Source organism: Leptopilina boulardi, unplaced genomic scaffold, assembly GCF_019393585.1.
Source record: "Leptopilina boulardi isolate dan_hultmark-lab unplaced genomic scaffold, ZJU_Lbou_2.1 LbouV2_198, whole genome shotgun sequence".
In the NCBI taxonomy this organism is placed as follows: domain Eukaryota; kingdom Metazoa; phylum Arthropoda; class Insecta; order Hymenoptera; family Figitidae; genus Leptopilina; species Leptopilina boulardi.
Window position 1 is genome coordinate 36532 of NW_026137749.1, and position 23958 is coordinate 60489.

General features: G+C 29.1%; 2 protein-coding genes across 2 annotated transcripts; one reads left to right on the forward strand and one right to left on the reverse strand.

Moving 5' to 3' along the window:
- Positions 1-600: 600 nt before the first annotated feature.
- On the forward strand, positions 601-1827 carry LOC127278179 (uncharacterized). The gene has a single exon (XM_051299756.1). The coding sequence runs from the start codon at positions 601-603 to the stop codon at positions 1825-1827; it is 1227 nt and encodes a 408-aa protein (XP_051155713.1).
- A 5501-nt stretch (positions 1828-7328) lies between these two features.
- On the reverse strand, positions 7329-20933 carry LOC127278180 (uncharacterized). The gene is made up of 4 exons (XM_051299757.1): positions 20588-20933; positions 20210-20338; positions 9782-11565; positions 7329-7823 (listed from the first exon to the last, which is right to left on the reverse strand). Exons 2-4 carry the CDS (start codon positions 20328-20330, stop codon positions 7329-7331), a joined length of 2400 nt encoding a protein of 799 aa, XP_051155714.1. The 5' UTR covers positions 20331-20338; positions 20588-20933.
- Between the last annotated feature and the right edge of the window lie 3025 nt (positions 20934-23958).

Here is a 23958-nt window from a genome sequence, read left to right on the forward strand (position 1 = left end):
ACGTAGTATAGTTGAATCAAATTTACCCATTAATTTTAAACATGAAGATTCAATTGGTAAATTATTGGGATTTACACCCCGAAAATTATCACCTAATGAAACACATACATCTGATTTACCTGTAGCTATTCTCAAGGTAAATTCAGTTAGAATTGAGTGTAACATTACATCTGGAGCTTATATAAATAATCAAAAAGTTCACACCATCCATGAGTTCTTTCCAAGCGTTCCACCAGGATATAAGATTGTGGAAGTGCCGGCACACGTCATTTACCTTCCGATTGTGGTCAAAACAATACATAATATTCAACTCCGCATTGTTGATCAGGATGGTGATTTGATTAATTTTCGAGGAGAAACTATAACAATTCGATTGCATATAAAATCAATATAATGGGAATCGTTTATAATCAAAAAGTTGGTGGTGGAAGCTATAAAAGTCAGCCAACATGCCAAAGAAAAATCAGTCTAAACTTGTCTCACAAGGAGTTAACACCTCAGAATCGCCTATTCTTGATAAAGGTAGGCCTAAAAGTCATACCACAAGGAAAACGCCAAGACAAATAATCTATATATTTTTTGGGTGTTGTTGCAATAAAAATGGACGAAATTCTCAACATTCCAGCAGCAGTGAATTTTGATGAGTCCATAGCTCATTATGAAATTCATGCTCATCAACCATATGCTTCATCATCTTTTAACAATAGTGATGAAATTCGGATTGCAGTTCAACATCAAGATTTATGTATTTTACCGAGTAAAAGTTCATTGCACATATTTGGAAAATTGACTAAAAATGATGGCATTGCTGTTACGGAAAACGTACACTTGACTAGCAATGCAATATGTTTTTTATTTGATGAAGTTCGCTATGAATTAAATGGCATCGAGATTGATCGATGCAAATACGTTGGACATACAACTATTATGAAAAGTTTAGTATCTCTAACTCCACCGCAGCTGAATCTTATAGAAAATGCAGGGTTTTCAAAAATTGAAGCTGATGCAAGAATAACTTTAGAAAATGGATATTTTGATGTTACAATTCCACTTAGCATGATTTTTGGCTTTGCCGAGGATTATAAGAAAATTCTTATGAACGCCAAACATGAACTTATTTTAACAAGAGCGCGTAATGACACTAATGCTATAATTCAAACAGGACAAGGAGCTGATGAAGAATTTAAAATTTTCATCAATAAACTAGAATGGATGATTCCATACATTTTACCTGCTGATAATAATAAAATAAAATTATTGAAATTCATCGAAAAAGACCCCTTAATTTCAATAAGTTTTCGATCATGGGAAATGTATGAATATCCTTTAGTTCCTACAAGTTCAAAAGTCCTATGGCAAATCAAAACTTCCACCCAATTGGAAAAACCACGATATGTAATTGTTGGATTTCAAACAGCGAGAAAAGATAAACGAAAAAAATATGCTTGTCATTTTGATCATTGTAATATTACAAACGTAAAACTCTTTTTAAACTCTCAGTATTATCCTTATGGTAATTTGAATCTAAACTTTGATCAAAATCAGTATGCTTTACTTTATGAAATGTATGCTAATTTTCAAACTTCTTACTATGGAAATGATTCAAAACCTATATTAACAAAGAATATTTTTAAACAATTATTTCCTTTAATTGTTATCGATTGTTCAAAACAAAATGAGTTTTTGAAACAGGCATCAGTAGATGTACGATTAGAATTTGAATCAGGATATAACATGCCGGCTGAGACTACTGCATATTGCCTAATCATCCATGATCGCGTTGTACAATATAAACCAATCAGCGGCGTCGTTAAAAAGTTGCTATAGAGGAGAGGGGGTAATCTAAAAAGTGTTGGTGGGGGTATAATTGGGCTATAAATGCAGTACTTTCGGCGAGAAATTCATTTTCTGTTTCAGGATGGAGTTCATCGTAGACGTTCAAGGTTTTAAAAGACCCTACAATGACTTTGTCTTTAAAGAATTGGCAATACTTCCACTTCAGGCTGATGCTCAACCAATCGTCTACCTATTTGAACCTCCGTGTAATTGGAATTCATTGCCAGGACGCTATAAAAGTGAAAATCTTTGGCTTACACATAATTACCATGGAATTCATTGGTCAGCTGGAGACGTCTCTTACGATGAACTTCGTCCAATTCTACAAGATGTACTACGAGGTGCTAAAGTCATCTACGTCAAAGGATTAGAGAAGAAGACGTGGTTAGAAAAATATTTACTAAATGTGCAAAATTTAGAAGATTTTGATTGTCCATCCCTGAAAAAAATTAAGTCTGAATTGTCAACTACGTGTACTCATCATACGCTTTATACTGAAAATTGTGCTGTAAGAAATGTAAGAATTCTACGTGATTGGTTTTTGGAACCTCCAAACCAATATATAAGTGTTGTTGCTAAAGGAATTGATGAAGTTGATTCTGCACTGAAATCTTTCTACGAGAATTGTGAATCTTTTTTGTAAAAAAAAAAAATTTTTAAATGTTTTAAAAAATAAACATGAATAATTTGAAATAATATCTCTCTCTCGTAATTTTAAAAACCTATCCCTTAAATATTATTTAATTTGAGTATTTCTGAAAATAAAACTTAAAATTAATTCCTGAAAATAAAATTAACAAGGAAAATAATAATTTTAAATCCAATTTATAGATAAATATATTTTTTTTATTGATGTGAAAATTCATATTTTATAAACATCAATAATTAAAAAATTCACTATCATTTATTTAAATTTGAATTCCATGGCGTTGTATGGTCCTCCCAAGTACTTCATGTATAACTTGTTTAAACTTGCAGCTTCTTGCATCATCTCCAAGGTATTCGGCTCATCCTCGAAGAGTTTCACAAATCTGGCTGGTAGAAAAGTGATAAATTCATTATCTATTTCTGTCATAATCCTTCCTCCGAATCTTGTTTGTACTTTGGTTAATTTATTAACCATGTAGCGACCCTTGGGAACCAATTCGGAAAGTGGCTTCGTTGGTAAGGTAGCCTCCATGCGTCCAACAGCATTTACTTTTTCTAAATCCATTTTTTTTATACTTGTCAAAAACAAACCTTGAACAGAAAGATGAAAATCAAAATAAATATATAATATATTAAAAAGCTCTGAAATTTAAAATGCTCTTAAAATAGAAAAGGTACATATCTGAAAATAAATGCTGAAAGAAATACTAGAATAAAATTCGAAAAAAAATGCTGAAAGAAATGCTATAATAAAATTTGAAATAAATTGCTGAAAATAAATGCTAAAAGAAATACTATAATAAAATTTGAAATAAATTGCTGAAAATAAATGCTGAAAGAAATATTATAATAAAATTTGAAATAAATTGCTGAAAATAAATGCTGAAAGAAATATCATAATAAAATTTGAAAATATGCTGAAAGAAATGCAATAATAAAATTTGAAAAAAATGCTGAAAGTAAAATGCTGAAACAAATGCTGCAATAAAATATGAAAAAAAATGAAAAGAAAAAATGCTGGAAACAAAGCTGCTGTAAAGAGAAAACTAATACTTACTGTTACTTGGAAAAGCTGACGGAGAGACAATGACTCTTGTGGCATGGGAATCGCTTTATATCATCAGTATCCCCCCCACTTTTCACTACAACCCCACCACCACTAGAATGCGTGCGCAATTCCTATCGTATGTTACTATCATCCACCCCAATTAACACACATACACTCACACACTATTAAAGAAAGTAATTCAACTAGAAAATAATTATTTATTTATTTATACATTTTTTAAAATTATTTTTTAAATTTTTCTTCGGTTAAAAATGGTTCTGGAGGTTCTAATAATTCCATCTGAAAAAATTAATATTATTATTATTATTATTATTATTATTATTATTATTATTATTATTATTATTATTATCATTATTATTATTATTAAAATACTAATATTACCTCTGAAATGACAATAATTGGACTGATAATGAGAATGACATCATCATCATCATCATCATCATCATCATCATCATCATCATCACTATTTTCAAAAAATTCATAATATTCGTCATCATCATAATCATCACTATCCGAATATATGGAACTTTCGCTCTCCAACTCCTCCTCATTTTCACTATCCATAATGAAAACGATTAATCGTTCTGCACCTTCGTTACTGTCATCATCATCATCAAAATATGAATAAGCTTCTTCCATTCCTTTTCTTGACTGAAAAAAAGAAATTAATTTTTAAAAAAATTATTTGTCCAGATCTACAAAATTTTAATCTTATGGGCAAGCAATGTAAAAGAATATTTAAACAAGGAATGTTATTGGAGGTGACATCATTGGTCTCACCCCTCCCCATAAACTTTAAATTTTTTTAAAAAATCATAATTAAATTTCCTGAAAAAAGCTTGAAAACAAAAAATAAAATCCAAAGATAAAAAACAAAAAAAATAAAATCCAAAGATAAAAAAGAATGAAACAAAATCTAAAATTCTAATAAAAAAATAAAACTTGAAAGAATAGCTAAAAAACCTAAGTGAAAACCTATAAGAAAAAAAATTGAAAGAAATGGTAAAAAAAACCTGAAAGAAAGAAGAGCTAAAAAAATCTGAAAGAAGAGCTAAAAGAATCTAAAAGAAAAGCAAAAGAAATTCGAAAAAAGCAAAAAGAATCTGAAAGAATAACTAAAAAACCTGAAAGAAAAGAAAAAATCTAAAAATAAAAAAAAAATTTGAAAGAAAAAAAGGGAAGAACAGCTAAAAAAAAATCTGAAAAAAAGGAAAAAAAAAATCTGAAAGAAGAGCTAAAAATCCTGAAAAAAATGCTAAAAAAATCTGAACGAAAAGCAAATGAAATCTAAAATAAAAGCTGAAAGAAAAGCGAAAAAAAAGAAAAGCTAAAAAACAACTAAAAGCAAAATTGAAAAACAAATTTGCTTTTAAAATCTAAAAAACGTAAAAAGGCACGTCTTTATATGTATCAGTCGCAACTCACATTTGTCGTTACAACACTTGTATATAGAACTTTGCTTAACTTTCTTGTCCATAAAATAAGATTCTGTAAATAACAAAATTTTATGCAAAAATGATTTTTTTATTATTTTGTTAAAAAAATTAAGCTGGACAATCAAGAAGAGTGCAAAATGCCCCTATATCTTTTATTTTTGTTCTGATCTGGTGATGAATTAGATGATGATGATGATGATGATACAGTTGGCGATGGGGTTCTAGGTGGCTCCGGTGACATGTTAAAAAGTTCGAAAACCTGAAAAGTATGGGTTTAATGGAAGAAATCAATAATTAAAATTATTATTAGAAGAAAATATAACTATTAGATTAAATAAAATTACCTCATCGTCGCTGATGTTAATGATCAGTACATCCTCATCATCTTCGATAACCTGAACGTCATCATCATCTTCGATAACCTGAACGTCATTATCATTTTCGATAACCTGAATGTCATCATCATCTTCGATAACCTGAATGTCATCATCTTCGATAACCGGAACGTCATCAATCAACTGAAATTCGACAGGTTGCAGTGCCATGAACTCAGATGTTTCAGAAACCTAAAAATAAGTAATTGAGTTAATAAAATAAGTAAATATAATAAATATAATAAATAGATTAAATTACTTCTTCATCGTTGATATTGATGTTCAATATATTCTCACTGTAATGACTATCATTAAGATAGTCATCATTGTCAGAAATGTCCAGGATAACGGTTGAAGCTTGGCTGTTATAAGATTCATTATCGGTACTTGATATTTCTGTTGATCCGTGACTATCATAGGATTCGTCAAAAATCGAGATAGAAAATCTAGCAATAGTCCTGTTCATTTGATTATCCATTTTTTCCTACAAAATTAAAAAAATATATATATATATATATCGTTATCTTAAATATAGCTAAAAATAATTAAAAAAGATAAAAATGTAGAAGATACCTTTTAATGGTTCTACTCTCGAAGCCTGAAAGAAAGTGATGGTGATCTCGGTTCTTGACTCTCAACAGCACCTCCCACCAGGCCCAACTGCCCCACTCTCATCTATCTTCTCTCTCTCTCTCTCTCTCTCGTCTATCTTCCCTCTTTCTCTATTTCGGCTACCCTCTCTACGCGTGTAATATGCCAATTTTAAAAGGGGAAATAAAACAGGGTTTTCTTATAAAATGTAAAAAATCCCTTTTTTTTATTTATTTCACCATTGATTAACATGATATATTTTCAAGTCACAGACTGTTAATCAATGGTAAAATAAAAAATGTGATTTTAACAAAAATAATAACAAATAAAGAAAATCTAATATTACAACTGAAACTAATTAACAATAAAGGATCAATATAATTTCAAACATGGATAGAAATAATAACAAAATTAAATAAAAATATTTTTTTAATTTTAATTATTTATAATATAAAAACCCTGTAAATTGACAACCTAACCTAAAAAACAAACATTTTTCTTTTTAATATTACACTGACAAGCTTTCATAAATTAAAAAAACATCTTCACTTTTTCACCTTTTTTTTCATGTTCACATTATTTTTTTTTTTATCTATTAGGTTTTAAAAACCTTTTCATACAGAACACTCTTCTTCTAAAAAATAAATATTTTTCTTTCTTAATAATACACTACACTGTCCAGCTTTCATAAATTAACAAAATATCACTTTCTACTTTTTTAAAAAAACGCAATCATTTAAATAATACAAAAATAATACAAAAATATTTTTTTGGTTAAAGATAAATATTACAAAAATAATTTTTGGTATAAGATAAATTATATACACTATTATTTATACTAAATACCTTTTTCTTCTTCTCAAAACATCTAAAACAAAAAAATATTTTTTTAATTTTAATTATTTATAATATAAAAACCCTGTAAATTGACAACCTAACCTAAAAAACAAACATTTTTCTTTTTAATATTACACTGACAAGCTTTCATAAATTAAAAAAACATCTTCACTTTTTCACCTTTTTTTTTCATGTTCACATTATTTTTTTTTTATCTATTAGGTTTTAAAAACCTTTTCATACAGAACACTCTTCTTCTAAAAAATAAATATTTTTCTTTCTTAATAATACACTACACTGTCCAGCTTTCATAAATTAACAAAATATCACTTTCTACTTTTTTTAAAAAACGCAATCATTTAAATAATACAAAAATAATTTTTTGGTTAAAGATAAATATTACAAAAATAATTTTTGGTATAAGATAAATTATATACACTATTATTTATACTAAATACCTTTTTCTTCTTCTCAAAACATCTAAAACAAAATTATTTATTATATAAAAATAAAAAAGAAAATTTACCAAGCCACTAGTCACACAAAACCTTGTGCAATTTCGTCTACAAATGCAAACAATTCTTCGAAATCAAATTCTTCTTTACTGGTGTTATCAACTTCTTCATTACATAATTTTTCAACTATAAGTAGTTCTTCCAAAGAATAATCTAATTCAGGCAGAAGATTGTCAATTTCAATTTCTCTTTCGAATAGAAGTTGTTCTTGAGGCTGAACTTCATGATTTTTGTTATCTACGGTTAACAATTCTTTTGGTGTTGGGTGATAATACAGTTCGCACGTAGCTTCCGATGTTGATGTCATTGGCATCTGAATATATCTAGGTACATCCCACCTTGTGTAGCGTACTTTTACAGGAACATAATCCTCTTCACAATTTTCATCTGCACATTTTTTCACGGTGCACGCAGCTTCCGATTTTGATGGGACTAGAATGTACCGTGGTACATCCCATCTTGTCCGTTTTATTTTGTAAGAAACATGTTCCTCTTCATTATTTGAAGAGTTTTGACGCTGAAACAGTTACATAAAATGAATAATTAAAAACAATATAAAATATATTTAGGATTTTTAAAAATTCATTATTTTAACTCTTTTCTTTTCTGACAAACAAACAAACTTAATGTATAATAAGACTTACCGCTTAAGACTCATTTTATTTTTACAATAAGCAATAACAAAGGTTGAGATGACATTCAGTTGAAAGTTTATAACCTCATCTTATCATTTACAAAAAAAGTTTCATACTATAATAAACTATAATACTTTCCATACTAAATAATAATAAAGTGAGAATTTACTTTACATGTGAGTGATGGAGAGTTTAAATAGAATATATTACACGGTATGTTGTTCAAAATGTTTAACATTTTAGAACAAATGAAACACTACTAATTATGTAAACATAGGTCAATTCAATACTAACAATAGAAAAGATGATTTATTTTAGATATTAATTTCTGTACATTTGAAAGTAAAATGGAAAAAGTTTTGTTCACATAAATTCTTGAAATTTCAGAAATGTACCAATAATCAAAAGTTAAAATAGGAAAAAGAAATATTATATATTTACCTTGACATTTCTTGAAGCGCAGCTTTGCTCGTGATTAAATGATTTATCACCTTCCATTTTTGATTTTTTACATAAAACTTTTCTTTTTTTTCCTCGTGGTAAGAAATGCCGGTTTAAGCAACGAATATTTCGTATTAAACTTTCTCCAAAGTTAATATAGAAATAGTTGGTTCATAGCTGTGTATTTCAATACTAACATCTGATTGGCCACTACCAGCAGAACTATTAAAGCTAGCCAATCAGTGTTAATTCACTGGATATACTCACTTTGCACATTGGGAACTATGGGTTAACGCACAATGAAATTAGGAACTTGTAAGGGTTCAATCACATAGAGACCTAAAGGCGCTCGCACAACTCCAGCTGACTGCACAGGCAGCCTCCCACCACGCTGGAAACGTACAAGAGTAAGAGAGACAGAAATTCAAATTTACATCTACTCACTCTCTGATTGGCTCTTGCAGGCTGCCTGCACAGTTAGCCGGAGGTGTGCAAGCGTCTTAAAACATAGATTTTGTAACTAAATCATGTTTTAGAAAATATACAATGCAGTACTCTAGACAATTAAATATTTGATCATTACGCAAAAAGAAAAATTAAATCATCTTTAAGAACTATTGTACAATAACTATACTCGCAAGCATGAGTTAGAAAGAGACAGACATATTTGGTTTATCTTCTTACTCTCATACATATTGTTTGCAAAATTATTGTACACTGACACTAAGGTGATATTTACATGACTACTATCTCTCTTGCACATATGGCTTCTAGTATTAAATCAGCTCTGGGTGCTCAAAATCAGAAGCAAGTTGAAGACAGGCAGCACTTTTAAAGCCATCAGGAAGAGGTAAACTCTCAATGAGTAATATATTATTAACATTGGCGTGAAATTTAAATTATAATTATGTAAATAAACTATTTACTGCTGTCATTGTCTGGCGCTTTCTTGTGGTACAAACTGAAAATCGCTCAGAGAATTCGGTGGGAAATTTAAACTAAAAAATTATGTTGCGTCATCTAGTGGTGGCAGCTGGTACTAACTCGGTAGGAAATTTAAAATAAAGTGGCGCCATCTATTGGTGGCAGCCGGTACTAACTCGGTAGGGGAATTCAGAGGGAAATTTAAAAATTAAGTGGCGCCATCTATTGGTGGCAGCCCGAACTAACATGCTAGGAGAATTCGGTGGGAAATTTAAAAATTAAGTGGCGCCATCTATTGGTGGCAGCCCGAACTAACTCGGTCGATAAAGTAGATTTTTAAATTTCCAAGCGACTTTAACTTTACCGACAAAATAAAGTGGCGCCATCTAGCGGCGACCTTTGGAACTAACTAGTGGCGCCATCTAGCGGTGGCGCTCCGAACTACCTCCGTCGGTAAAGTAGAGTTCTACATTACCTGCTCGGTCGGTAACTGGGGTCGTAGCCCCCTTACTATACTACTAATGTGATTATCATTTACTAAAATTGTTATTGCAACGTGCAAAAGTAAAAAATGTGCATATACATCAGGTGATAAGACATTTTTTAAAACAATAGGACCTGTATAAAGATGAAATGTTCTAAATTCCGTAGCCTTCCAGTGAGCGTAGTCGAAAAGTCCCCTTGGACGTCTTGCAAATTCGACAGGAGTACTATGACGTAAGATTAATAACATTTTGGAAATTTTATTTATTTTGTTCATCGGCAGTCTGACAGTGAGTGGTCCTTTCACCCAAAGTGTTATTAACCATTTTACGACACCTAACAGAATTAGGTGCATATAATCCAAGGGAACGGAAGATATAAAACCAAATCGTGGAAGGTCTGCTATAATCGGACGAACATTTAATTCCAATTCGTCACTATCAGATTTCAATGTAAAGGGACCAGTACCAGGGAAACAAATTTGACCATTCTTTTTGGCATTTTTTTTGGATGGATTACTTTTAACATAAACTCCACCTATATTACACTTGGAGCAACTGTCATATCCTGTATGACCTTTTAAATATAAAACAAAAGCTTTTGCCGGAGTGTCGCAACATAAAAATTCAATTGATACACTAACATCTTCTTCTTGTAATCCATAATTTATCAGCTTTGTAGCTTCGTCCACAAATTGTTTTAAAAATTCGTTAGCATTGTCAGGCTTTCCTTTGCCAAAAAAGGCCCCCACAGGATACACTTCTTTTGAATTAATTTCCGAGCAAGAAATAAGCCACAATCCTTCTCTACTGGACTTAAAAATCTCTAAACCGTCCACATTTATACCTAACTTTATTTGTTTCATTCTTATGCCTTTTCTTTCATAGTCACGAAGAATGGATCTAACGGCTCTTTCGAGTCCAAAATGTAGATATTCACCATTACTAATTTGAGATGTTTCGGTGCGTTGCTCTGTTTTTAATAATGTTCTCGCGTCCAGTGGTAAATAAGAGTGTTCAGTGTGATTCCTTAAAATTATCAGTAATGCCGTTAGTGCCGCTAAGGTGACTTTGTATACTAATGCCCAATCACGTAAAATATTAATAAAAAAATTTTGTTTTTTGTCATTTTGCTCATCGATTTCATCATTTTCTTCTTCATCTGATTCAGAATCAAGTATATTGCTATTGGCTTCGTCTGATAAATTTTGATTTTCAAATTCGCTTAGATCTAATGAAGAATCTGAGTCAGTGCTTTTATCGAAATGAAAGAATTCCTTGTCTAAAGAATTTATCGAGTTGAATTTAAAAGAAGAAGATGGTGGAAGATCATCTATATCAGATTCAGAAGTACTGAAAGCGTCCGTTGCAAATGTATTTATTGTATTAGAAATTAGTGATGGATTTTCTGTTTTCTTGCTAAAATTTTCGTCAGTGATAAAAACTTCTTTGTCGTCTACGGAATTTATCTGATGCAATTTCATAAAAGATTTCTCCTCGTCATCAGATTCTGAAGTGCTAAAATCATCTGCTACATATTTCTTTAATCTACTAGACAATAATGGTGCAGCTATTGTTTGCTTGCTACAATTTCCTAAATTTGATGAAATTAAATTTATAGAACTGGCTGCTTCTTTCGAAGTATTAATTTTTTCCCCAATATTTTGAAGAGACTGGCAATCATTCTTAACTTCATTATTGATTATGCGGTTGAATTGTCTTCTTGAATAACCCACAAATTTTGATGTACGATTCTTTTTTATCTGAATACGATTAACTGAAAAAAAATTTTTAATCAAATTTTTCCATAGTACAATAAAAACTATAAAAGATAAAGAAAAAACTCTTCTGTGTATTAAACAATTTCAGGGTAGACAATAAAAATCTTTTTTCTGTGTAATATTGCACAAGTATTTTTTCTTTATACTTCGGTCGAAAGTACGTATTTCCCGCATCAAGGTTGCAGCAGAAAGTCTAACATTCTTTTTTTGAATTGACTAGCTCGCTCTATACTACAATTAAAAAAAATTTTAATCACTTTTTAAGCTGAAAAGTAATTTTTTTAAATTAAACAACTTTACTTTATAAAAACTTGAAAAAGAACGGTGCTGAAAAATGACCAAAATTTGCCCTTGCGGGAATTATGAAAAAAGAGTAGTTTCCCATAGTTTAAACCCTGCTGAATCCGAAAATGATAATTAGAATCTTGCAAACCTGAGGGAAAGGGATGAAAAACTACTCCTAAATAAGCAATTCCAATAATTCACGACAATTAAAATGCAGTCAAGTAACATCTAAAAAATAAACCAAAATCACTTAAAACTTGTTACTCGGGGGTTTTCTGGGTCGCTGATTACGAATATGATGTTAGTTTTTGAAAATTCAAAATGGCGGATCCAGTATGGCGGACGACTTTTTTAAAAAATCTTGAGAATCACCTGAAACTTGTTACTCGGGGGTTTTCGAGATCGCTGATTACGAAAATGATGTTAGTTTTTGAAAATTCAAAATGGCGGATCCAATATGGCGGATAAAAATTTTAAAAATCCACACAATTTGCTTAAAACTTGTTACTCGGGGGTTTTCGGGGTCGCTGATTACGAATATGATGTTAGTTTTTGAAAATTCAAAATGGCGGATACAATATGGCGGACGAAAATTTTAAAAATCCACAAAATTTGCTTAATACTTGTTACTCGGGGGTTTTCGGGGTCGCTGATTACGAATATGATGTTAGTTTTTGAAAATTCAAATTGGCGGATCCAGTATGGCAGACGACTTTTTTAAAAAATCATGAGAATCGCCTGAAACTTGTTACTCGGGGGTTTTCGGGGTCGCTGATTACGAATATGATGTTACTTTTTCAAAAATTGGAAATGGCGGTTCCGATACGGTTGGACAGTTTTCTATGAACCGTCGTATTCGCTTGAAACCACTAATATTTACTATTTGAATTGTTCTAGACATCACTTACTGTTTATTTATACGTATACCCAAGAATCACGTAATATAACCTCAATATCAAGGTAATATTACACGTGAGATTCGTAATATAACGCTGTAATATTACAGTGATCTTAAAATGTCCGCCTCAAGGTAATATTACCGGTAATGTTACTGTAATATTACGCGCTAATATTAAGGTAATATTACAGTAATATTGCAGTAATATTATACCGTAATATTACAGTAATATTGCAGTAATATTATACCGTAATATTAAGGTAAGAGAATATTACAGTAATATTATGGGAATATTTCTTTACGAAAAAAATCTACCCATCCAGGGAATCGAACCCCGAACTCAAAGCACACGAGTCCAGAGTTTTACCAACAAGCTAAATTGACTTATAATATATTTACGTTTTTTATGCTTTATGAATAACTCAAATTAGTCTCACAGGTGTCTGGAAAGTAAAAAAGTTTGCCTATGATGCCAAGAAAAATCATTGTTACCTGGTGGTTCCTTAGCACCCCCTGAAACGAGAAAACTTAACCCAAAAATCATAGCTGTTCATTTAGAGAAGTTTCACCTCTTTCAAGGGGTGATTTTAAAATATTTCCAAAAAAATTGTTTTTTAAGGGTCAGAAATAAATTTTAAATTATGTTAATGATTTTTATTTATGTCAATGTGTTTGTAGGACCTCATTTTCTAGATACAAGCCATTAATATTTTTTTTATTAAAAAACCTAGAATTCGTAACTTTTATTTTATATAGGTGACGATTTTTAATAATTTAATTAACAGTGAATTTTAATTTTTTGGAAAGTTAAAAATGTGTATTTTCAATACAAAAAATATTGAAATGTCCTTTTTTGTTATTTTCGAGATATTAATTAATGAATTATTTAATGTTAATAAAAAATGCAATATTTTATAAACAAATAATGTTATCGTAATTTAGCGTTACCAATTGAAAGCTAACGTAATTCCGCATCCAACGAGACTAATATGAACTATTTTGAATTAGAGGGATTTTTATCAACAATTGCAATGTTGTTATGCGATTATTTATTAACAATCCACTAACCCAAAATTCTTCATATAGGGCTCGTTGGATGCGGAATTACGGTAGCTTTCAATTGGTAACGTCAGAATTACGATGACTTTATTTGTATATAAAATATTTTATCTTTTGTTAACGTTAAATAATTAAATAATTAATATCTCGAAAATAACAAACAAGGATATCTCAATATTTTTTGTAGTAAAAATACACATTTTTAACTTCTCAAAAAAATCAAAATTCACTGATTAAATTTTTCAAAAAATCCAACTCCTTCCGTCTCCTACAGGCAGTTTTTGAGAAAACCTAACAACACTTCGTGGTGTAATTTCGCCCTATAGATATAAATTCATTAACACGATTTATTTATTTACTAATTAAATCATCCAAAATCGTCACCTACATAAAAGAAAAGTTACGAATTCGAGTTCTTTTCTATTAAAAAATTTTTTAATCACTTGTACCTAGAAAATGAGATCCTTCAAACACACCCACATAAATAAAAATCATTAACATAATTTAAAACTTATCTCTGACCCTTAGAAAACAAATTTTTTGAAAAAATTTCGAAACTTCTCTAAATAAACAGCTACGATTTTCGGGTTAAGTTTTCTCGTTTCAGGAGGGGCTAAGGAACCACCAGGTAACAATGATTTTTCTTGGCATCGTAGGCAAACTTTTTTTTCTTTCCAAACACCTGTGGTCTATAATATTATTGTAATATTCCCGGTAATATTACCTTGAGGCGGACATTTTAAGATCACTGTAAGATTACTGTAATATTACAGCGTTATATTACGAATCTTACGTGTAATATTACCTTGATATTGAGGTTATATTACGTGCTTCTTGGGTATACGTATAAATAAACAGTAAGTGATGTCTAGAACAATTCAAATAGTAAATATTAGTGGTTTCAAGCGAATACGACGGTTCATAGAAAACTGTCCAACCGTATAGGAACCGCCATTTCCAATTTTTGAAAAAGTAACATCATATTCGTAATCAGCGACCCCGAAAACCCCCGAGTAACAAGTTTCAGGCAATTCTCATGATTTTTTAAAAAAGTCGTCTGCCATACTGGATCCGCCAATTTAAATTTTCTAAAACTAACATCATATTCGTAATCAGCGACCCCGAAAACCCCCGAGTAACAAGTATTAAGCAAATTATGTGGATTTTTAAAATTTTCGTCCGCCATAATGTATCAGCCATTTTGAATTTTCAAAAACTAACATCATATTCGTAATTAGCGACCCCGAAAACCCCCGAGTAACAAGTTTTAAGCAAATTGTGTGGATTTTAAAAATTTTTATCCGCCATATTGGATCCGCCATTTTGAATTTTCAAAAACTAACATCATTTTCGTAATCAGCGACCTCGAAAACCCCCGAGTAACAAGTTTCAGGCGATTCTCAAGATTTTTTAAAAAAGTCGTCCTCCATACTGGATCCGCCATTTTGAATTTTCAAAAACTAACATCATATTCGTAATCAGCGACCCCGAAAACCCCCGACTAACAAGTTTTAAGTGATTTTGGTTTATTTTTTAGATGTTACTTGACTGCATTTTAATTGTCGTGAATTATTGGAATTGCTTATTTAGGGGTAGTTTTTCATCCCTTTCCCTCAGGTTTGCAAGATTCTAATTATCATTTTCGGATTCAGCAGGGTTTAAACTATGGGAAACTACTCGTTTTTCATAATTCCCGCATGGGCAAATTTTGGTCATTTTTCAGCACCGTTCTTTGAATTGTACATGCCTTATATATTTTGACAGACGATTTTCAATATAAATAAATATTTCAATTTTTTCGATTATATTGAGTAAAAATTTTAAAGTCTGCTTCTAAAAGACAATTTGAAAAAAGATGTTTTATAACAAGCAAAAGTATAATAAAAATTTTTTGTAAAATTAAAAAAAAATTATTTTCAAACCTAATTTGTTCAATAATTATTTGGGAAACTATTTTCTTTCTTGTCTAAACATATTAAAAATTTAATGTTCATCCAATTTTCACAAACGATAGCTCGTCTTTCTTTTTAGAAAATTCCCTACAATTCTGTTTACCGATGTTTCTTAATGTAATATTTTCTTCATTTCATTTATTTTATTCTTGCTTAAATTTAATAAATAAAATAAAATTAAAAAAAATAAATTTAATAATTATTAAACATATTTGTAGAACTAAATTTTTCTCAGGGTTGTCACAAGAATTAATTGTTCAATTTTCCTTACATTTGCTTGACAGTAAAAATTTTTTCCTGACAGACAATTTGTATTAGTTGTTGTTACAACAGATAACAAATTTTAACGAAAATTTAGTGTTACAAAATTAGAAAAACATTTCCAAATTCATTTTATTGAAATTGTAATTCAAAAACGTCTTAAAATTTCAAAAAATTTTAAAGATTTTTTAATCTTTGATTTCATTCAATTTCCTTAACAAAAAACTTTTTTCCTTGACATTTCCCCGATTTCCCTGACATTTCCATAACTCTCCTGACTTGTGACAATACTGCTTTCTTAATGCAGTAAAATTAATTAATTATTTTTAATAATACCAAGTTTTTATTTAATGTTATGTTCAAGGTTGGACCATCTATACAAAAGAATCTGGGAATTTTTTAGATCTAAGCATGTAAGATATGTATATATTTATACGTTTATACCTAATTGAATAGGAGTTTCGCATGTAATTTCTAATTTTTTGAATAAATATACATAACAATTTTAAAAATAATATTTCCAGATCTTGATATTATTAAATTCATTGAGTAATTTAATGAATTTAATAATGTTAAATATTAAAAAACCATCAAAAGTTATGAATTTCAATCATTTTTAAAAAAAATTACAACTCAAATGCAATTTTCATATAAAATGAAAGTACTCATTTAATACCATGATGACTGGTAGGTCACGAGATCGCAGTAATGTTTATTTGACAGCAACGTTAATCTTAAACTTCTGAGTAAATTGAGATATTTTGTATATAAGTCTAAAATATGATGATAAAGAGCAGTGACGTGGAAAAGTTTATATACTTTTAAATTAAACTTTTAATAAAACAATTGAAAATAGTTAGAGAAAGTAAAGTTAGAGTGTTTGGATTCACTAACAAATTAATCATGTGACCTAACAGTCACATGCTGTTAAGATTAAAATGTTTCCATCTGTCATAAGTATTTACATCGTATTAAAACCTATCAAAATGAGACTTAATTTTTATACAGTAAAGATTGACAAAAATTGTTAAGGTCAATCAAATAACTCGATCTTCGCTCGGGAAAACGCTGAAAAGATAGTCAGTCGAGTCGAAAAGTGAGCAAAATTAAAATTCAAAATTTCCTATTTTAAAAAACGCTATCTTATAAAAAATAAAAAGATACAACTTTTTTGTCAAGGTTTTTTTATAAAACGAATATTATATACAATAAATATTAAAGACAGTTTATTTTTTTCCTTAAATTTAATTAAATTTTAAAATATAAATTGTCTTTTTGTAGACTAAATGTTCATGAATTCGCTTAGAATTTTATATACTTACTCAGTTGGGTCTGCTGAAAACAAAGAAACCATAAAAAGTTTCAAAATTATGTTTTGTTTCATTTTTTGTTATTACAAATGACCTGCCAAAAATGAAGTTTTCTTACTTTTGATTAATAGAAATAACCAGGAAAATAATAATTTGAACAAACTTCCAGTGAGAATGTTGTGCATCAGTGTTTCATAAAGTTTATCGAAAAGTTTTAATTAAATTTATTCAAAAATAACAAAGTCATGCAATTGTTTAAAAGAACGTGCTGCGCGTCAAATTCATAAAAACACACAACACAGTTAAGAAGGCTATTTTCAAACATGTCCACTGACATTTTTTTTCATTTTGCTTCCTCATGGGAGGCATTGTTTTTCCAAAATTTTTTCACTTCGATTCTTTGATGAATCTTTAAGTTTTTCGACCTGAGGAATCTAAAAATGACATTTTTAAAAAGTATCGTTCCGTGTGCCTGTGTATGTGTGTTTTTATAATCATCACATTTTCATAAATATCTCGAATACTATAAGCGAGCTAAAGGGCTAAATCTTGTTTTAAATTGTAGATCTCAACGGCGGACAAATAATCAGAATACTTTAACCCAAAATCAAGATTAACTAATTTTTTTTTGCATTTTAAAATTTTTGAAAAATAGTTTTTTGCCCATAACTTTAAAAAAATGTACTGACACCTATGGATATTATTCTTTAAATTTGTAAAGCTTTTCAAGGCAAATTTTTGATATATTAGCAAACATTTTACTGCAATTTTGTTCAAAGTTATTAAAATTTTAGGAATTCGAAAAAATCGTTTTTTACTCATAACTTTTAAATATATTTCGATACCTGAAAACATTCTTCTTTCTTCTTATAGAGTTTTTCAAGACAAATTTTGTGAGCTATTAGCGAACATTCTACTGCAATACTGTTAAAAATTATTAACATTTGAAGAATTCGAGAAAATCGATTTTGCCCATAATTTTTAAAAATGTTTAGATACCTGGAAATATATTTTTCTTCTTGTAGAGTTTTTCAAAACAAATTTTTTGAGCTATTAGCGAATATTCTACGTTAATTCTGTCAAAAGTTATTAACATTTTAAAACTGAAAAATTTTGAAAAACCTGACATTTTAATAAATGAGACTAATAAATTAACCACAAAAACTTTCCATAAGAAAGCAAAGTGTTCTTAGAATGAACAGAAATGGATGGAATATTTTTTTTTTAATTTTATATGTAAAATTTTTTATCCATTTCATTGTTATAATTAGGTATATAGAACTGTAAGAATAATAATATGTATTTTTAGGTTGAGTATAAGTTGTTATCAGTATTAATTGCGTGGAATTGGAAAATTGGAAAGAAAAAATTAGTAAAATAAGAAAAGCATGAACGAAAAGAATGTTATTGATTTATATACTTTATTATTAACAATTGTACTATTGTGGAAAAAGTTGACATAATTATATGCATAAAAGAAATTGTTAAAATAACTTAAAACGAAATAAAATTAACTGTGTTGTGTGTTTTGATGAATAAAGCGGGCGGAATGTACTTTTAAAAAATTGCATAATTTTGTTATTTTTAAATAAATTTATTTAAAACTTATAAAAAAAATTTATTAAACACTGATGAACAATTTTCTCTTAGAAAGTTTGTTCAAATCATAATTTTCCTGGATATTTTATTCAAAAAGACAATTAATGTTTTAAAACTTTATTAAATTTAAGGAAAAAATTACAAAGGTCTTAATATTTATTGCACATAATATCCGTTTCATAAAAAAAATCTTAAAAAAAAGTTTTGTTTTTTTATTTTTTACCAGATAGCGTTTTTTAAGAAAGAAAATTTTGAATTTTTATTCTTCTCATTTTTGGACTCGATTGACTATGTTTTTAGCGTTTTCCGAGTGAAGATCGAGTTATTTGATTGACCTCTTCAATTGTTATTTTTAATCAGTTTATCAGTGTAGTGAAAACATAAAAATAAATTGCAATACAAGTTACTTAAATAATTTGAAATTTAAAGAAATTAAATTTAAAAGGAGTAAAATTTTTTATAAATAAATTATGCTTGCCTAGCACAATTAAATATAATTTTTATTTTTTTGAAATTCGTATTTTTGACAAAAATTCGTCTTAAAAAATATTCTTAGTCAAATTTTTTCTCAAAAATGCGAATTCCAAAAAATCAAACGATGTGCTGAATTATAGTAGGCAAGCTCAATTATAAAGTATCAATCGACTATTTCATAAAAATATTTTTTTGTTAAATCAAACTTTATCTTGAAAAATATTGTTGCTTCTTTTTAAATGTAAATTTAAAAAAATTAGTTTTTTTCAGAAAAAATTATACTTAATGGCTTAAAAAAAATTTTGCTGTTTTTATTTTGAAAAAATGCAAATTTTAAAAAAAGTAAAAAGTTGTGCTAAATGATACCGACAATTATGTAAAACTTTAACTTTCTAGAAATTCTAATTTTCACCACATTTTAGAAATAGAAAATTATGCTTGCTTATACCTTTTTAAAAATTTAAATCTTAAAAAAGTTACTTGTTTGATTTAAATTTAAATAATCATCATCAGATTTGTAGATACATTAACATAATTATTTTCTTAACCCGTGTGTAAAAGCACACTAAAAAAAATAAATTTTTTACTACAACGATGTACTTGCGAAAATGTGAGGACTGTGTAACGGTTAGAATTGTAACGAAAAAATTGTTTAATCGCAATTATTTAGGATTTTGATATTTCGATAAGTTCACTCTCAACTTAAAAAATTTTACTGCTAAATTTTCTTTTCGAATTTAAAAGTTAAAAGTTGTAAAGATTTACCCAAAAAACCCTAAGAGCAATATAGTTAATTAATTACCTTTCTCTTTCTTTTGCTGAGGAACTGATTTCTTCTTATGTCCTTGTATGAATGTTGAAGATGATGGGGCTGATAAATTTTCATTACTTAAGCCCGAATTTGTTTTTGACATGTTGTCCATAATTTTCGCTTTAAAGTACATTGAGAAAAATATTTATTAAAGGGGTAATATTATCATAATAAAAATAAAACTCACTTTTATACAACGTGGAAAAGTAGGGTTAGGAATTTATTTGTTACATTTATACTTGAAAATTAAAAAATTTAATAAGACCTTCGAACATATAACAATACATAAAATTGTTTCTGTATGAATTTACTAGTGTGTGATAAAAGTTTTTAATTTTAAGAAATAAAATGAAAATTTTAAGCACTTACTTTTCTAAAAACGTGGTGCATCAAGTTCGTGCGTATAACAGTGTGAATTAACGTCACCCCGAAAGTAGATACGTAACTCGAGTTACAAATATACGTTGCCCTTGCGTATAGTCGTTCGTTCATTGGTGGAACATCAATTTTTGTCCAACTCGGACCAATATGGTTCTCTAATCTAACTGAAATCTCTGCGAATATCCACTGGATAGACCGTAAAATAATATCGCGGGAAACCGGCGTCTACTTGGGAAATAGGTGTGCATTAGTTCGTGTGCATGTATTGTGTTACGCTGTGTTTGTTCTTGGCACGTTTTTGGATCGAGAAATTCAAGATTTTTCAATTAAAATTTCTTTAAAAGGTAAGTTCCTCATGTCTATTACTTTTCAAATTGTTAATTTTTTAATGTGATATATAAGCAAGGTCATTGTTGTAATTCCCCTGGCGGATTCGATTTGCGTAATGTCTACTTAAGGGGGGAACACCAGTTGTAACTCAAAAAATAATGCTTTTTTCAAGAATATTTTCCAAAAGAACAATAAATCTTTTTAAAGAATACTATTTATTAGTTAAAAGTACATGTAAAAAGCTGTAATTTAAAAGAAAAAAAAAATTTTTTTAACAAAAACTTTTGGAGATATGAGCCATTGAAGTGGCGTCTTAAGAAAAAAGGCGAATTGCGGTGACCAGCATTCTGCAAGTATACTTCGTCTGAAATACAAAAATGAAATTGATTTACATTTATTATAAGATTATGTAGTTCGTGATCGAAGGATTTAAAAAAAAAAATTTGACAAAATGGCGACCTGTCAAAGTCAAAAGTATGATTTTCGTTAAAAAAATACGGTCGATTTTCAGCTATATAAAAAAAAGTTTTGCATAAAAAAAAATCCTTCGATCACGAACTAGACTTATATGTGTAAATGAAGCACACTAAATTTTAAATAAATCGGTTTAATGGTATTCGAGTAATCGTGGTCACCGACTTGGAAAATGTCATTTTGAGAAAAACGCATTCAAAGTTTCAACTTACTTTTTTTTGTTCAGAAGAAATTTTGTTTCCAAGTTACAAAGAGTCATCGATTCCTGGACCATATAATAACTCTTCCGCAGTGGTTGCCGTTTCTAAATCATAGGAAAAGGCCATCTGTCGTTAGGGTCAGGTATGGCTGGCCACCTTGTATGAAGCCACGGGACACGCCGCTGCAGTGTTCTGTATATCTCATTTATTTTTCACCGGATCAACTTTGAAATTTACAGACACATTTCTAAATATGTATACTTTAAGAAAATGCACAAAAAAAATCGATTTTTCGAAAGTTACAACTGGTGTTCCCCCCTTAACTAAGTGGACTTTAGGTAGACATTAGGTAAACATGTAAAAAAACGTATAGAAAAGCTATTAATCGACTTATTATGATAAAAAAAAGTTGATAAAAGGGTAAATGAATGTTTATAGAGTAAATTCGTACAAAATTTGTAATTAATAAAGCATTAAATAATTAATAATGAATGGAAATGTGCGCGAGGTACCTGATCAGTTCAGCTGTACAATTATTTTCGTGCTATTTTCATGAAAAGAATATAAATTAACGGCAAAAACAATTGATATTTATAAAAAAATCGGACAAGTGCGAGTTACACTCGCACTGAAATCGAGGGTTCCGTACTCGAAGCGAACTTATTCGGTATAAAAACAAATGTTTAAAAAATATGTGTCGTATGTTAAATAATATATGTGATACAAAAAGGAACAATTTTAAAAAAAAATTTAAGAAAATTGTTCCTCCTTTGGTATAAAAACAAAAAAAAAATTTAATATGTGTTGTATTTCAAATAATATAAGTGATACGAAGAGGAACAATTTTCTTAAATTTTACAAAATTGTTCCTTTTTGTATCACTTATATTATTTGAAATACAAAACATATTTAAAATTTTTTTTTGTTTTTATACCAAAGGAGGAACAATTTTCTTAAATTTTTTTTTTAAAATTGTTCCTTTTTGTATCACATATATTATTTAACATACGACACATATTTTTTAAACATTTGTTTTTATACCGAATAAGTTCCCTTCGAGTACGGAACCCTCGATTTCAGTGCGAGTGTAACTCGCACTTGTCCGATTTTTTTCGTTTTTTGCAAAAAAATACATTTTTTTATTAAATTTATCATTTTTCTTCAAAAATTTGATAAAAATTGATCAACTCCAATCGCGCTTAAATTTTTTCCCTGTATTTTTCACGCAAAAAACTGTTTTACAGCAAATATGAACAGTTTGGGTTGAATATTATGTGCGCTATGGAGAATAAATCATTTTTTTCGAAATATTTGATTTTTCCTGGACAACGCTATGTAAATTGATCCGAATCAAGTTCGCTATATTTTTCCTGTAATTTTCACGTAAAAATACGTAAGTGTACCATATTTGAGCTCTTTATGTCAAAAGATGTGGCTGCTAGGGGGGGGTACATAGTCATTTTTAGGTATTTTTCGTAAAAATTCATGGTTTTTCCTTGACAACGCTATGATAATCAACTCCAATCATGCTCGCTATATTTTTTTTGTAATCTACACGTAAAAATACGTTAAAATATATAAATTTAAATCCCTTTAAATAAAATTTTGTTCGTTTTTGGTGGAAAAATACATTTTTTCCCTAAAATTGTCATTTTTTCTTGAAAAACTTAATAAAAAGTTAATCATCAACTCTAATTGTGATCGCTTTTTTTTCCCTGTATTTTTCCCGTAAAAATACATTTGTATACTAAATGTGAACTGTCTGGGTTGAATATTCTTTGCGCTAGGGAGAAAAAATTAGTTTTTTTCGAAATTTTTGATTTTTCCTTGACAACGCTATGTAAATTGATTTGAATCAAGTTCGCTATATTTTTCCTGTAATTTTCACGTTAAAATACGTAAGTGTGCCAAATTTGAGCTCTTTATGTCAAAAGATGTGGCTGCTAGAGGGGGGGTACATAGTCATTTTTAGGCATTTTTTGTAAAAATTCATGGTTTTTCCTTGACAACGGTATGATAATCAATTCCTATCAGGTTCGCTATATTTTTCCTGTAATCTACACGCGAAAATACATATGTGTACCAAATTTCAGCCCTCTAGATAAATTCGTGTGGCCGCTAAGGGGGGAGTACAGGATTTCAAAAAAACCGATATTAATAGGGTTCCGAACCGAGTACGGAACCCTAAAAAGTGTAAAATTGATTTAATTTGAGTGTTTGCAATACGAATTATTAAATAATAATTAAGTTTTAATCAAATGTGAATAGTGTTGTGAAAACCTGTGAAAACTAATGAGTTACTACATTACCGATCGCATATGATAATAAAAAGTTCTCGATGAGTGTAACAAAAAA

Coding starts and splice junctions, on each gene's coding strand:
- LOC127278180 (XM_051299757.1), bottom strand. CDS start 20,330: ATGGACAACATGTCAAAAACAAATTCGGGCTTAAGTAATGAAAATTTA. Junction 11,566..20,209: donor TCAGCAAAAGAAAGAGAAAG/GTAATTAATTAA, acceptor ATTTTTTTTCAG/TTAATCGTATTCAGATAAAA. Junction 7,824..9,781: donor CCCAGTTACCGACCGAGCAG/GTAATGTAGAAC, acceptor TAACTGTTTCAG/CGTCAAAACTCTTCAAATAA.
- LOC127278179 (XM_051299756.1), top strand. CDS start 601: ATGGACGAAATTCTCAACATTCCAGCAGCAGTGAATTTTGATGAGTCC.